Raw genomic sequence first — 14,584 nt, 5'->3', positions numbered from 1 at the left:
GGCTTGTAGATATTCTTCTGAATTTGCACAGATGACATTGTCATCAGCATATTAGAGTTCTATAACAGATGTTGTTGTAACCTTCGTTTTGGCTTTCAGTCTGCTGAAGTTAAATAGCTTGCCATCTGTCCAATAGATGATTTCCACTCCGGTGGGAAGCTTCCCATCAACAAGATGAAGTATCATAATGATGAAGATGGAAATTAAAGTTGGGGCAATAACCCTGTTTGACACCTGATTCCACCTTAAATGGGTCACTTTGGGACCCATTTAAGTAAATAAATATACGGATGAATGAATTGATTGATTGATTGATTGATAGATGAATAGATGGATAGATTGGATTGGATTAGATTAGATTAGAAGGATAGATTGTTGTTGTTATTATTATTGTTATTATTATAAAGAATAATAGATAGATTGATAGATATCAGTACTTGAAGGTAGGCCTCTTGTAGGCCCATCACTATTATCTATCAATCTATCTGGATGAATAGATGAATGGATGGATACATGGATGGATGGATAGATAGATAGATGAATAGATGAGTGGATGAATAGATGATTCATAGATTGATAGACAGATTAGATGGATAGATAGATGAATAAATGGATAGATATATAGATTTATAAATATATGAATGAAATATATGAATGAATGAATTGATAGATAGAGAGACCCTCCCCTTTGGACCCCTCAGCCGCTTGTCGAAGAAGAAGATGGCCTCAGATTCGAACCTCTTCCTAGACGAGAAGAGCTGCCTGGAGCTGCGGATGCTCTTCCAGGCCAAGGAAAAGTACGAGGCACTGATCGGGGAGGCCCGCTCCATCGTTGTTGAACAGGGACACAAAGTAAGTGTTTCCCCATTTTTTTTAGGGGGGGGGAGGAAGAGGCCAGGAGATTGTGACTTAGTTTTGGGATTTGTTTCTCTTTCCAGATCCAGGAACTGCAGGACAAAATCATCAAACAGGAAGTCCTGGTGAGAAAGAAGAAGGAGGAAGCTGACGGGAAGCGCCTCCAGAAGCAGATCCAGATGCTGGAGAACCGACTCAATCATGTGAGATCGTATTCATCCTCATCATATCAATAATATAATTTTGATATAATCAAATTACATGGGTAGACAACTCAATTGTGCAAGATCATTCCCAATAATATACTAATAATAGATAATAGAGTGATGGACCTAAGGGAGGCCTATTTTCATGTAATGATATCTGTCTATCTGTCTGTCTATCTCAGTGTTTCTCAACCTGGGGGTCGGGACCCCTGGGGGGGTCACGCGGGGGTGTCAGAGGGGTCACCAAAGACCATCAGAAAACAGAGTATTTTCTGTTGGTCATGGGGTTCTGTGTGGGAAGTTTGGCCCAATTCTATCTTGAATTGGACCAAGTGGGGTTCAGAATGCTCTTTGATTGTAGGTGAACTATAAATCCCAGTAACTACAACTCCCAAATGTCAAGGTCTATTTTCCCAAACTCCACCAGTGATCATATTTGGGCAAACTGAATATTTGTGCCAAGTTTGGTCCAGATCAATCATGGTTTGAGTCCACAGTGCTCTCTGGATTTGGTGAACTAAAACTCCAAAACTCAAGGTCAATGCTCACCAAACCCTTCCAGCATTTTCTGTTCGTCGTGGGAGTTCTGTGTGCCAAGTTTGGCCCAATTCCATCATTGGTGGAGTTCAGAATGCTCTTTGATTGTAGGTGAGCTATCAATCCCAGCAATTACAACTCCCAAATGACAAAATCAATCCCTCCCAACCCCACCAGTATTCAAATTCGGGCGTTTTGGGTATTTGCGCTAAATTTGGTCCAGTGAATGGAAATACATCCTGCATATCAGATATTTACATTACGATTAACAACAGTAGCAAAATAACAATTATGAAGTAGCAATGAAAATAATTTTATGATTGGGGGTTACCACAACATGAGGAACTGCATTAAGGGGTCGTGACATTAGGAAAGTTGAGAAACACTGGTCTATCTATCTATTCATCTATTCATCTATTCATCTATCTATCAATCAGTTCATCTAATCATCTATCTATCTATCTGTTCATTTATCTATTCATCAATCTATCTATACATCTATCTCTCTATTCATCTATCTATCTATTTATTTATCTATTAATCATTCTATTCATCTATTTTTCATCTCTCCCTTCCTCTCTGTCTGAAAGTATAGATGGATAGATAGATGAATACATAGATAGATTTATAGATAGCTTGATAAATGAATAGCTAGCTAGGTAGATAGATGAATAGAAAGATGAATCGATAGATAGGCAAATAAATAGGTAGATAGATAGACAGATAGATGTTGGTACATTAAAGTAGGCCTCTCTTAGGTCCATCATTCTATCATTATCTATGTATATAACATAATAATTAGATGAATACACGACTCATTCGTGTGAGATCATCCTCATCATATCAATAATGTAACAATTAGATGTATGCATGACTCAATCATGTTAGATCATCCTCATTGTATCAATAATATAGTAATTAGGTGGATGGACGACTCAATCATGTGAGATCATCCTCATCATATCAATAATATAATAATAGATAGATAACAGAGTGACCTAAGAGAGGCCCACTTTCATGATATCTATCTATCTTTATTCATCTATCTATCTATCTATCTATCTATCTATCTATCTTATCTATACATCTATATCTCCTTCTCTATTCATCTATCTATCTATCTATCCATCCTTTAATCTATTCATCAATCTATCTATTCATATCTCTCTCTCTCTCTCTCTCTCTCTCTCTCTCCCAACCTACCTATTGGGACCTGAAGGTAGGCCTCTCTTAAGTCCACCATTTCATCATCTATCTATATCAATAATATAATAATTAGATGGACAGATGTCTCAATTGTGTGAGATCCTCCTCCTCCTCATATCAATAATATAATTTTATATAATTCATTAGATGGATGGATGGACAAGTATATAGATAGAAAAATATATGGACAAATGGATGAATAAAAAGAAGTAGATAGATGAATGGATGGATGGAACAAAAGATAGATGAGTGGATAGATAGAAGTATGGATGAAGATATAGATAGAGAAATATATGGATGGACAAATGTAAAGAGATAGATGAATAGGTGGATGGTTGGAAGGAAAGATAGATGGATGGATGTATGTATAGACAGAAGAGTGGATGAAGACATAGAAGAATGGATGAAGAGATAGATAAATAGATAGATAGATAGATAGATAGATAGATAGTAGATAGAATTGATTATTGTAATTGGATTCATGAATGGGTTGATGCATAGATAGATGAATGGATGGATAGATGGATGGATGGATGGATGGATGGATGGGGTGTAACTTATAATAACATTATTATTATTATTATTATTATTATTATTATTATTATTATTTTAAGTCCGTTGTTTGCTACGACACCATCTTGGCCAAAAACGCTGCCTTCCGTGAGGAGATTGAGAGCCTCCAGAAGCAGAAGTCAGCCTTCGATGCCATCTTCAGCCGCCTTCAGCAGGAGCTGGAGGATCAAAAGCGGGCCATGGAGGCCACCACAGAGCAGGCTACGCAGGCCCGAGAGCAAAGGTAACCTCGTCTAAAATAGCCTTCAAGGTGGACACCTATGCTCCAAAGATGGAGAGCCCACCATCTTTCTCAGGAAACCCCATAGAGTAGGGTCACCTAGAACCTACGCATCATGTAATCATCACCTATCTTGGTGTCACCTTAGATCAAGCACTAAAATTTAGGAAATACTGTATGAACACCAAGCACAAAGTAGCTGCATGCAATAGCATCCTGTGGAAAGTTACTGGAAGCGCATGGGGTGCAGACCCAAAATTACTAAGAACATCAGCCTTGTCTTATTCGACTGCTGAGTATGCCTATTCTGTTTGGCACAAATTTGCCCATGCTAAGCAGCTGAATATAGCACTGAATGAAACATGTAGAATAATCACAGGATGTCTTAAACCTACACCTGTTGATAAACTCTACAAGCTAGCTGGCATTGCTCCCCTGATATGCGACGGGAAGTTGCTGCTAAATGTGAGAGAAATAAGGTTGAACCCTGTGAAAGCCACCCTCTGCATGGCTACCAGCCTCCTCCCAGTAGACTCAAATCAAGGGAAAGCTTCATGAGAACCACCACTCCTCTTAACGTCCCCCCAGCAACAGCAAGGGTATCCCTCTGGGCAGCTAAACCAGGAAATTCCAATTGGATCCCTCCCCCCCCCCCCCCCCACGAAGGTCTTCCTCCAGGGGCAAACCAAGAATGGGCAACCTAGAAGTCCCTGAACAGACTCAGAAGTGGAGTGGGCAGGTCAAAAGGGAACCTGGGAAAATGGCACTACCTAGAAGAATCTTGTGCGACTGTGGAGCAGAAAAAAACAACTCAACATCTGTATGCTTGCCCCACAATGCCCTGCCCCATGCACAGAGGTTTTTGTCTCAAATTATTTAGCCACTGGTGCTTTCTCTATTTTATCAGTCTGATACTTGTTTATTTATGCAATTTTTTGACACGAAATAAATAAATGTATTCATAACCAGCATCTTCCTGGAAGACGGCCATCTGACTTTGGTTTGATGGCTTCCAAGGAAAGAGGGTTCGCTGTCTTTCCAAGGAAGTTCATAAGCCAATAGTTGGATCACCTGGAACCTAAGATGTATTTATTGATCTATCTATCTATCTATTGATCTATCTATTTATCATTTAGCTATATATCCATCTATCCATCCATCCATCTATCAATTGTTTGATAGATGAATAGACAGAATAGATTCATCTATCCATTAATCCATTTAATATATAGATGGATAGATAGCTGAATAGATAGATAGATGATAGAATGATGGACCTAAGTGAGGCCTACCTTCAGGTCATGATAGATATTTTTGGTAGATGAATAGATAGGTAGATAGAGATAGATCACCCGGAACCTAAGATGTATTTATTGATCTATCTATCTATCTATCTATCTATCTATCTATCTATCTATTGATCTATCTATCATTTAGCTATATATCCATCTATCCATCCATCCATCTATCAATCGTTTGATAGATAGGTGAACAGACAGAATAGATTCATCTATCCATTAATCCATTTGATATATAGATGGATAGATAGCTGAATAGATAGATAGATGATAGAATGATGGACCTAAGTGAGGCCTACCTTCAGGTCATGATAGATATTTTTTGGTAGATGAATAGATAGGTAGATAGAGATAGATCACCCGGAACCTAAGATGTATTTATTGATCTATCTATCTATCTATCTATCTATCTATCTATCTATTGATCTATCTATCTATCATTTAGCTATATATCCATCTATCCATCCATCCATCTATCAATTGTTTGATAGATAGGTGAATAGACAGATAGATTCATCTATCCATTAATCCATCTGATATTTATTTATTATTCAAAACAGTTATATTCCGCCCTTCTCATCCCGAAGGGGACTCAGAGCAGAGCACAACATATACATGGCAAACATTCAATGCCTGGGTACAATACATAAACATTAAAAAACATTTATCTAAATATTAAAATACACCATTTAAAATAACACAATTTAAAACCGTCCTAGCCATCCGCAACAAATCCAATTGGCCCTGTCATTTTTCCCATTGTCGCTTCATTGCCCTGTCCCGAAAGCTTGGCCCACAGCCAAGTTTTTACCATCCTTCTATAGATGGATAGATAGCTGAATAGATAGATAGATAGAATGATTGACCTAAGTGAGGCCTACTTTCAGGTCCTGATAGATATTTTTTGGTAGATGAATAGATAGGTAGGTAGGTAGGTAGATAGATAGATAGAACAGATCTATCCATTCGTCTATCTCTATCAATCTAGTCATCCATTTATCTATTTTTCTATCTGTCGGATCTATCTATCTCTTCTCACTCTAGAATGGAGGCCCTGGCCAGTATCTCAGCCACACGGGAGCAGTGCTGCAAGGACATTGCCCAGTTCAACACTGAGTTCCGAGAGCTGCAGCGCATCTACAATCATGAGATGAAGTTGAAGTCCTTCATCTCCATGAAGCTGATGGACCGCTCCGAGTTCGAGGAACAAGCGCGGAAGGAAGAAGGTGAGTTGAATCAATGGGATTCATCTCTCTGTTGAAACTTCAATCAATGGTTAAAATGATCAGTTGTTATTTCCTGTCTAGAGGATGCCAATTTATGCCATCTCTAGGAATGTTCCAGATCCTCCAAGGCATGGATGGATAGATAGACAGAGATAGATAACTTAATAAATGTGTGGATGGATGGATGGATGGATAGATAGATAGACAGACAGACAGATAGATAGAAAACTGAATGAATGGATTGATAGATTAAATTGATAGAGATGGATAATTGAATAAATGGATGGATGGATTGATTGATAGATGGATAGCTAGAGAGATAGATGCATTGATAGATGGAAATATCAGATTAGACTGGATAATTTGATGGATGGATGGATAGATAGATGGAGTAGCTAGATAACAGAATAAATAGATGGATAGATTAGATTGGATAGATAGATAGATAGATAGATGAATAGATATTTGCATTATTTCTACCCCGCTCATATCAGCCCGAAGGCGACTCAGATAGATAGATAGATAGATAGATAGAAAGATAGATAGATAGATAGATAGATAGATAGATGGAAAACTGAATGAATGGATTGATTGATTAAATTGATAGAGATGGATAATTGGATTAATGGATGGATGGATGGACGGATAGATAGATTGATAGATGGATAGCTAGAGGGATAGATGCATTGATAGATGGAAATATTAGATTAGACTGGATAATTTGATGAATGGATAGATAGCTAGATAGATGGATGGATGAATGGATGGAGTAGCTAGATAACAGAATAAATAGATGGATAGATTAGATTGGATAGATAGATAGATAGATGATAGAATGATGGACCTAAGAGTAGCCTACCTTCAGGTCTCTCTCTATATAGATAGATAGATAGATAGAGAGATGAATAGATAGATAGACAGACAGATAGATAGATAGATAGATAGATAGATAGATGAATAGATAGATATTTGCATTATTTCTACCCCGCTCATATCAGCCCGAAGGCAACTCAGATAGATAGATAGATAGATAGATAGATAGATAGATAGATAGACAGACAGACAGACAGACAGATAAATCATGGAATGATGGGCCTAAGGGAGACCTACCTTCTGGTTCCCATTGATAGCTAGCTAGCTAGCTAGCTAACCAGCTAGATAGATGAACAGATGGATTATTAGACTGGGTTGGATTGGACAACTGGATGGATGAATAGATAGAGAAATATATGGATGGATGAGATGAGATTGGATTGGCTGGATGGATAGATAGAGGAGGTGATCCTAGTGTTTCTCTATAGCCCCCAGGAAGTGTGATATTCCCCTCTCTCAGCACTGAAGGAGAAGACACAGGCCAAGTTCAAGGAGGAGAGCCTTGAGAGCTATGAGGTGTTCTACTTGAGGCTCCTGAATGGATGGATAAATTGATGGATGATATATAGCTAGATGAATGAATAGATGGGTGGATGAATGGATAGATAGATATGAATATATGGATGAATGGATAGATAGATAAATGGATTAATTGATAGATGAATAGATTAGATAAGAATTCAATAAATAGAGGGATGCATGGATAGATAGACGAATAAATGGATGAGTGGATAGATGGGATAATTGGATGGATGGATGGATGGATGGATGGATGGATGGATAGATAGATAGATAGATAGATAGATAGATAGATAGATAGATAGATAAACAAATGGATGGATTAAATTATATAGATCGATAGATGAATGAATAGATAGATGGATGGATAAATAAATGGATAGATAGATAAATAGAGATGTATAGGTAGGTAGGTAGGTAGGTAGGTAGGTAGGTAGGTAGGAGTAATGGACTTAAGAGAGGGCTACCGATAGATAGATAGATAGATAGATAGATAGATAGATAGATAGATTTGCTGTGGTTGTTTATTTGTTCAACTGCTTCCGTCTCTTGTTGCCCTCCTGGACCAGCCCAGATCAGAGCTCCCTGTCGATTGTGGCCAACCGCAGCTTCTTCAAGGTCAATCCAGTCACTTCAAGGATACCATCCATCCATCTTGCCCTTGGTCGGCCCCCTTCCATTTTCCTTCCATTTTCCCCAGCATCCTTCTCTTCTCCAAGCTTTCCTGTCTTCTCATGATGTGGCCAAAGTACTTCATCTGCCTTACATACCCTTCCCTCCAGTGAGCAGTCAGGCTTTCTTTCCTGGAGGATGGACTGGTTGGAGAATTTTCCTCCAGCACCACAGTTCAGAAGTGCCCCTCTTCCTTCGCTCAGCCTTCCTTATGGTCTAGCTCTGGCATCCATAGTTTACAACGGGGAATACCATTGCTTTAACTATGCCAACCTTGGTTCCCAGTGTGATGTCTCTACTTTTTACTATTTTATCGAGATTGGTCATTACTCTCTTCCCAAGAAGCAAACGTCTTCTGATTTCCTGTCTGCAGTCTGCAGTCATCTTTGTGCCTAGAAATACAAACTGTGTCGCTGCCTCCATGTTTTCTCCCTCTATTTGCCTGTTATCCATCAGTCTAGTTGCCATCATCTTGGGTTTTTTTATGTTTAGCTGCAACCCACCTTTTGTGCTTTCTCCTTTCACCTTGGTCAAAAGGCTCCTCAGCTCCTCCTCGCTTTCAGCCATCAAAGTAGGATCATCTGTATATCTCAGGTTGTTCATGTTCCTTCCAGCAATTTTAACTCCAACCTTGGATTTGTCAAGCCCCGCATGACCTCGTATGATGTGTTCTGCATACATGTTGAATAGGGAGGGTGAGTGTATACAGTCCTGCTGTACTCCTTCCCCAAGCTTGAACCACTCTGTTGTTCTGTGGTCTGTTCTTGTTGTTGTTCATTCGTTCAGTCGTCTCTGACTCTTCGTGACCTCATGGACCAGCCCACGCCAGAGCTCCCTGTCGGCCGTCACCACCCCCAGCTCCTTCAAGGTCAGTCCCGTCACTTCCATCCATCTTGCCCTTGGTCGGCCCCTCTTCCTTTTACCTTCCACTTTCCCCAGCATAATTCTCTTCTCTAGGCTTTGCTGTCTCCTCATGATGTGGCCAACCTACTTCAACTTTGTCTCTAGTATCACCAGAGTTCAGGTCTGTTCTTACTTGGTCATTATTCAGATTACTCAGGAGGCAGACAAGATGGCTTGGTCTCCCCACACAAACCACCAAGAACTTGCCACAATTTATTATGATCCACACGGTCAAAGGCTTTGGAATAGTCAATAAAACAGAAAGAGATGTTTTTTCTGGAACTCCCTGCCTTCTTCCATTATCCAGCATCTGATGTGAGAGTTGCCAGATGTACAAGCTGGCTTTTTCTAAATCTAGCTTGTTCATCTGGCAACTCTCTCTCCATGTATTGCTGGAGTCTTCCTTGCAGGATCTTGAGTAATACCTTACTGGCATGAGAAATAAGGGCCACTGTAAGGAAGTTTGAGCAGTCTTTAGCATAGATAGATAGATAGATAGATAGATAGATAGATAGATGAATAGATAGATGAATAGATAGATAAATAAATAGAAAGAGATGGATAGATAATAATAATAATAATAATAATAATAATAATAATAACAACAACAACAATAATAAACTTTATTTATACCCCGCCACCATCTCCTCAGGAAATCAGGAAATCAGAAGACGCTTCCTTCTTGGGAGGAGAGCAATGTCCAATCTCGATAAAATAGTAAAGAGTAGAGACATCACACTGGCAACAGATCCGCATAGTCAAAGCCATGGTATTCCCTGTAGTAACCTACGGATGTGAGAGCTGGACCTTAGGGAAGGCTGAGCGAAGGAAGATTGATGCTTTTGAGCTGTGATGTTGAAGGAAAGTTCTGAGAGTGCCTTGGACTGCGAGAAGATCCAACCAGTCCATCCTCCAGGAAATAAAGCCCGACTGCTCACTGGAGGGAAGGATAGTAGAGGCAAAGTTGAAGTAGGTTGGCCACATCATGAGGAGACAGCAAAGCCTAGAGAAGACAATTATGCTGGGGGAAATGGAAGGTAAAAGGAAGAGGGGCCGACCAAGGGCAAGATGGATGGATGGCATCCTTGAAGTGACTGGACTGACCTTGAAGGAGTTGGGGGTGGTGACGGCCAACAGTGAGCTCTGGCGTGGGCTGGTCCATGAGGTCACGAAGAGTCGGAGACGACTGAACGAATGAACAACAACAACACCATATCCTCAAGGGACTTAGAGCGGCTTACATGAGGCCAAGCCCAACAACACATCAATAAAAACAACAAGGAATAAGCAAAATACAATTAATATAACTCACACATAGACAATAACACACAAGGATTAAAAAACCCAGATGTAATAGTTAAAACTTTAAAAATAAATGCTGGACATGATAGACAGATGATAGAATGATGGACCTAAGAGGGATAGATAGATAGATAGATAGATAGATAGATAGATAGATAGATAGATAGATGATAGAGTGATGGACCTAAGAGAGGTCTGTCTTTAGGTCCCAATAGATATATAGATAGATAGATAGATAGATAGATAGATAGATAGATAGATAGATAGATACTGGTAAATAGATGAATTGATGAGTGCATAGATTAGATTGGATAGGATTGGATGGATAGATAGATTTTCTCTGTAAGTGTGATATTGCTCTCTGTAGCCCTGAAGCAGAAGACGCGGGCCAAGTCCAAGGGAGAGAGCTTTGAGAGCTATGAGGTGGCCTACCTGCGGCTGCTGAAGCTGACGGAGAACGGGGACATTAACCGCTTGGCCAAGGAGTTTGCCGAGAAGGAGAAGAAGAACTTTGCTGCCTTCAGCTACATCACCGAGCTCAATGACGACAATGAGAGGCTCCTCAAGAGAATCCAGAGTGTGCAGGTCCTGGGGGTTGGGTGGCCTTTATGACTCAAGGACCACAGACTTGGGTGGTCAGTGAGGAGGCCTTACAATCCTTTTCTCTCTTTCTCCTTTCTTTCTTCTTTCTTCAATTCCTCATTACTTTCTATTTCTCATTCCTTCCTTCGTCTTTCTTGGTCTCTTCCTTCTTTCTTCCATATTTCCTTCCGCTTCCATACCTTCTTCCCTTTCCCTCTCTTTCTCTCTGCCTTCATTTTTCTCTCATTCCTCTTTTTTGTCCCTCCCTCCCCTTCTTTTCTTCTCCCATCCTCTTTCTTTCTTTCTTTCTTTCTTTCTGTCTATCTGTCTGTCTGTCTGTCTGTCTTTTCTTTCTCTTCTTTCCCTTCCTTCCTTCTTCCTTTTCCCTTTCTCTTCTTTACTTCTCTCCCTTCCATTCTTTATTTTTCTTCCTTTCTTCCATCCATCCATTCCTCTTCCTTTCTTTCCATGCATTTCTGACCCATTGACCATAGAAGTGTGTTGCCAGAGAATAAATCTTACTAATTCAGTGGTAGAGTTGGGTGGCCAGATAATAGGTTATTATGATCCATGGATCATAGAGTTGGGTGGCCAGAGAGTAGAGATTTATCATGCAGGATAGAGTAGATCAGTGGTTCTCAACCTGTGGGTCCCCAGATGTTTTGGTCTCAATTCCAGAAATCCTAACAGCTGGAAAACTGGCTGGAATGTCTGGAAGTTGTAGGCCAAAACGCTTGGGGAACCACAGGTTGAGAAACACTGGAGTAGATTGAGTAGAGTTTTATATGTCATAGAGTTGAGTAGCTATAGAGTAGAGGCTTACCATGGAGGATAGAGTTGACTGAGTAGGGCTTTTCAACTCCATGGACCATAGAGTCGGATAGTCAGAGTCTGTCTTATCTGAAATGAGAAATACACTGATAGATAGAGAGATGGATGGATGGCTAGATAGATAGATAGAATAAACTGATTAAATTAGATTAGATAGATAGATAGATGAATAGACAGATAGATGAATGAATAGGTGACTGTATGGATAGATAGATAGATAGATAGATAGATAGATAGATAGATAGAATACATTGATTAGATCTGATAGATATATATATAGATGAATAGATATATCATCTATCTGTCTTTCTTCTATCTATCTGTCTGTCTGTCTATGGATAAAGTGATGGATCTAAGAGAGGCCTTTCTTCAGGTCCTGATAGAGATATAGATCGATAGATGGATCAATAGAGAGAGAGAGAGAGAGCTAGATAAATGGATAGAGATGAATGGATAGATGGATGAATGAATAGATAGATAGACAGATGAATAGGTAGGTAGGTAGGTAGGTAGGTAGATAGAGGTGGATCTAAAAGAGGCCTACCTTCAGGTATCAATACTTACATAGATGGATAGATGGATCAATAGATAAATTGATAGTTAGATAATTGAATGAATTGATGGACGGATGGATAGATAGATAGATAGATAGATAGATAGATAGATAGATAGACAGAGACATGGACAGACAGATAGATGGCTAGATAGATGAATAGATAGATGAATAGACTGATAGTTAGGTGAAGGAATAGATAGATAGATAGATAGATAGATAGATAGATAGATAGATAGATGGGTGGTAAAAGGATTGATGGATGAATAGATACATGAATAGACAGATAGATGAATTGATAGAGTGAAGACTCTAAAAGAGGCCTACCTTCAGGTCCCAATATGTACATAGATGGATAGATGAATGAATAGATGGATAGATGGATAAGTAGATTGATGAGTAAATGAGTCTCCTGCTCCTTGTTTTCTCCAGAATGAGATTGACCAGCTCAAACTGGAGCAGGAGAAGGACCAGGAAGTCCAACATGGGACCCTGAAAGAGATAGAGGTAAGGAAGGAGGGAGGAAGGAGAGAAGGGAATGGTGTTGGCCATTTTGAAGAGGACCATCATCATAGAGTCTTCCCTTCTTCTCATCTTCCTCCAGGAAAAACTCCGCTATGCGACAGAGGAAGGCAACCGCTTTGAGAAGAAGGTCAAGGAGAGCGGAAAGACTCTGGCGCAACTCACGGCCGCAGTTGACTTTCTCTTCCTGCAGATGGGATGTGACTCTGCCCCCATCCGGGAACACCTGGGGGAGACAGGGGAGGTCACCCAGCACAATCTTATGCATTACTTTGGTATTATTATTATTATTATTATTATTATTATTATTACTATTATTATTATTATTATTATTATTATTATTATTATAATATTTTATGATTTTTCCTATCGCCACCTAATGGTTAATGCAAACAATGACATTCTATTTTGAATTATTATTATTATTATTATTATTATTATTATTATATCAGAACCTAGTGGTTGATTCACAAAATAATTTTGAATTATTACTGTATTTCCATAGATATTATTATTCTTAATTCTTAATTGCTATATTATTATTATTATTATTATTATTATTCCTATCACCACCTAATGGTTGATGCGAGAAATTATTCTTTTTAGGAATAATAATAATGTAGAATACAATATAACAAATAAAATATTATAATACTATAATATAATAGTAATATAATAATAATAATAATAATAATAATAATAATATAATGTTTATAATGACATCCTCTTTTTAGGCATAATAATAATATATAGTATTATATAAAATATAATAATATAATGTAATATAATAATAGTAATAATAATGTAATATAATAATTTAAATTTTAATAATAATAAAATGTAAAATAATAATTTTAATAATGTTCATAATGACCCTTTGCCACCCATTCTACCCATTGTAGGCATCATAGAGAAGAAGACCAATGAGCTGCTGCTCCAGGAAGCCTTTCTGCGCTACAAGGAAGTGGAGCCTGACCTGGAACCCGGACCGGAAGTGAATCCCTTCCTGGGAGGCTCCAACCTCCTCTCATCCGTTGAACCTGTTGCTGTGGCCCCACCCTCCCTCGGAGCAGAACCTGACAATGGTGCACTAGGCATAGGGAGAGGGCTATTATCATTATCATTACTATCGGCACCTAGTGGTTGATGCAAGCAATGACACCATCAATTATTATTATTATTATTATTATTATTATTATTATTATTATATTACATTATTGTATTATATTATTATATTGCATTATATATTTATTGTTGTTATTATTATTCCTATGCAAACTGTGACACCTAATTTCAAATTATTAAATTACATTAATATAATATAATATTACCTATACAGTGTTCCCTCACTTATTCCGGGTGTTATGTTCCAGGACCACCCGCAAAAAGTGAAAATCTGCAAAGTAAAGACACTATATATATATATATATATATATATACACAAGTAGCGTCTTAAGTGGCTGCTGTGTAAGTCCTACTTTCATTTTGTGTGTGTATTCATCCGCTGAGTATATCCTGACACCCTTTTCTTTTTAGGGAGCTTGACGCCTCTCCTGGGTCCCCCTCCCTCCCTCCCTGTCACAGCTCAGGATAGATTCACCTTGCTCAAGACACCACCACACACCAAGGCTGTAGGTTTTGTAGTCTATTGAGAAAAGGCAAAGTCAAAACAGAGAAATAAAGTTGCAAAAGTTCAATAGGCAAAA

At 38.7% G+C, this 14,584-nt stretch overlaps 1 protein-coding gene across 1 annotated transcript; it reads left to right on the top strand.

Moving 5' to 3' along the window:
- Positions 1-705: 705 nt before the first annotated feature.
- Positions 706-14,032, top strand: LOC132780908 (coiled-coil domain-containing protein 63-like). The gene is made up of 8 exons (XM_060784775.2): positions 706-852; positions 939-1,058; positions 3,419-3,600; positions 5,940-6,121; positions 10,758-10,975; positions 12,789-12,863; positions 12,961-13,153; positions 13,781-14,032. The coding sequence occupies exons 1-8, from the start codon at positions 721-723 to the stop codon at positions 14,023-14,025; spliced, it is 1,347 nt and encodes a 448-aa protein (XP_060640758.2). The 5' UTR covers positions 706-720; the 3' UTR covers positions 14,026-14,032.
- The last annotated feature ends 552 nt before the right edge of the window (positions 14,033-14,584 follow it).

Source organism: Anolis sagrei, chromosome X (assembly GCF_037176765.1).
Source record: "Anolis sagrei isolate rAnoSag1 chromosome X, rAnoSag1.mat, whole genome shotgun sequence".
Taxonomy (NCBI): Eukaryota; Metazoa; Chordata; class Lepidosauria; order Squamata; family Dactyloidae; genus Anolis; species Anolis sagrei.
This window is presented reverse-complemented; position numbering and strand designations above follow the sequence as displayed.

What these genes read in the sequence shown, in the direction of transcription:
- LOC132780908 (XM_060784775.2), top strand. Translation starts at nt 721, where the DNA reads ATGGCCTCAGATTCGAACCTCTTCCTAGACGAGAAGAGCTGCCTGGAG. An exon ending in ACGCAGGCCCGAGAGCAAAG is followed by an intron (nt 3,601 to 5,939) that starts GTAACCTCGTCT and finishes TTCTCACTCTAG; the next exon opens with AATGGAGGCCCTGGCCAGTA. An exon ending in AGAGAATCCAGAGTGTGCAG is followed by an intron (nt 10,976 to 12,788) that starts GTCCTGGGGGTT and finishes TGTTTTCTCCAG; the next exon opens with AATGAGATTGACCAGCTCAA.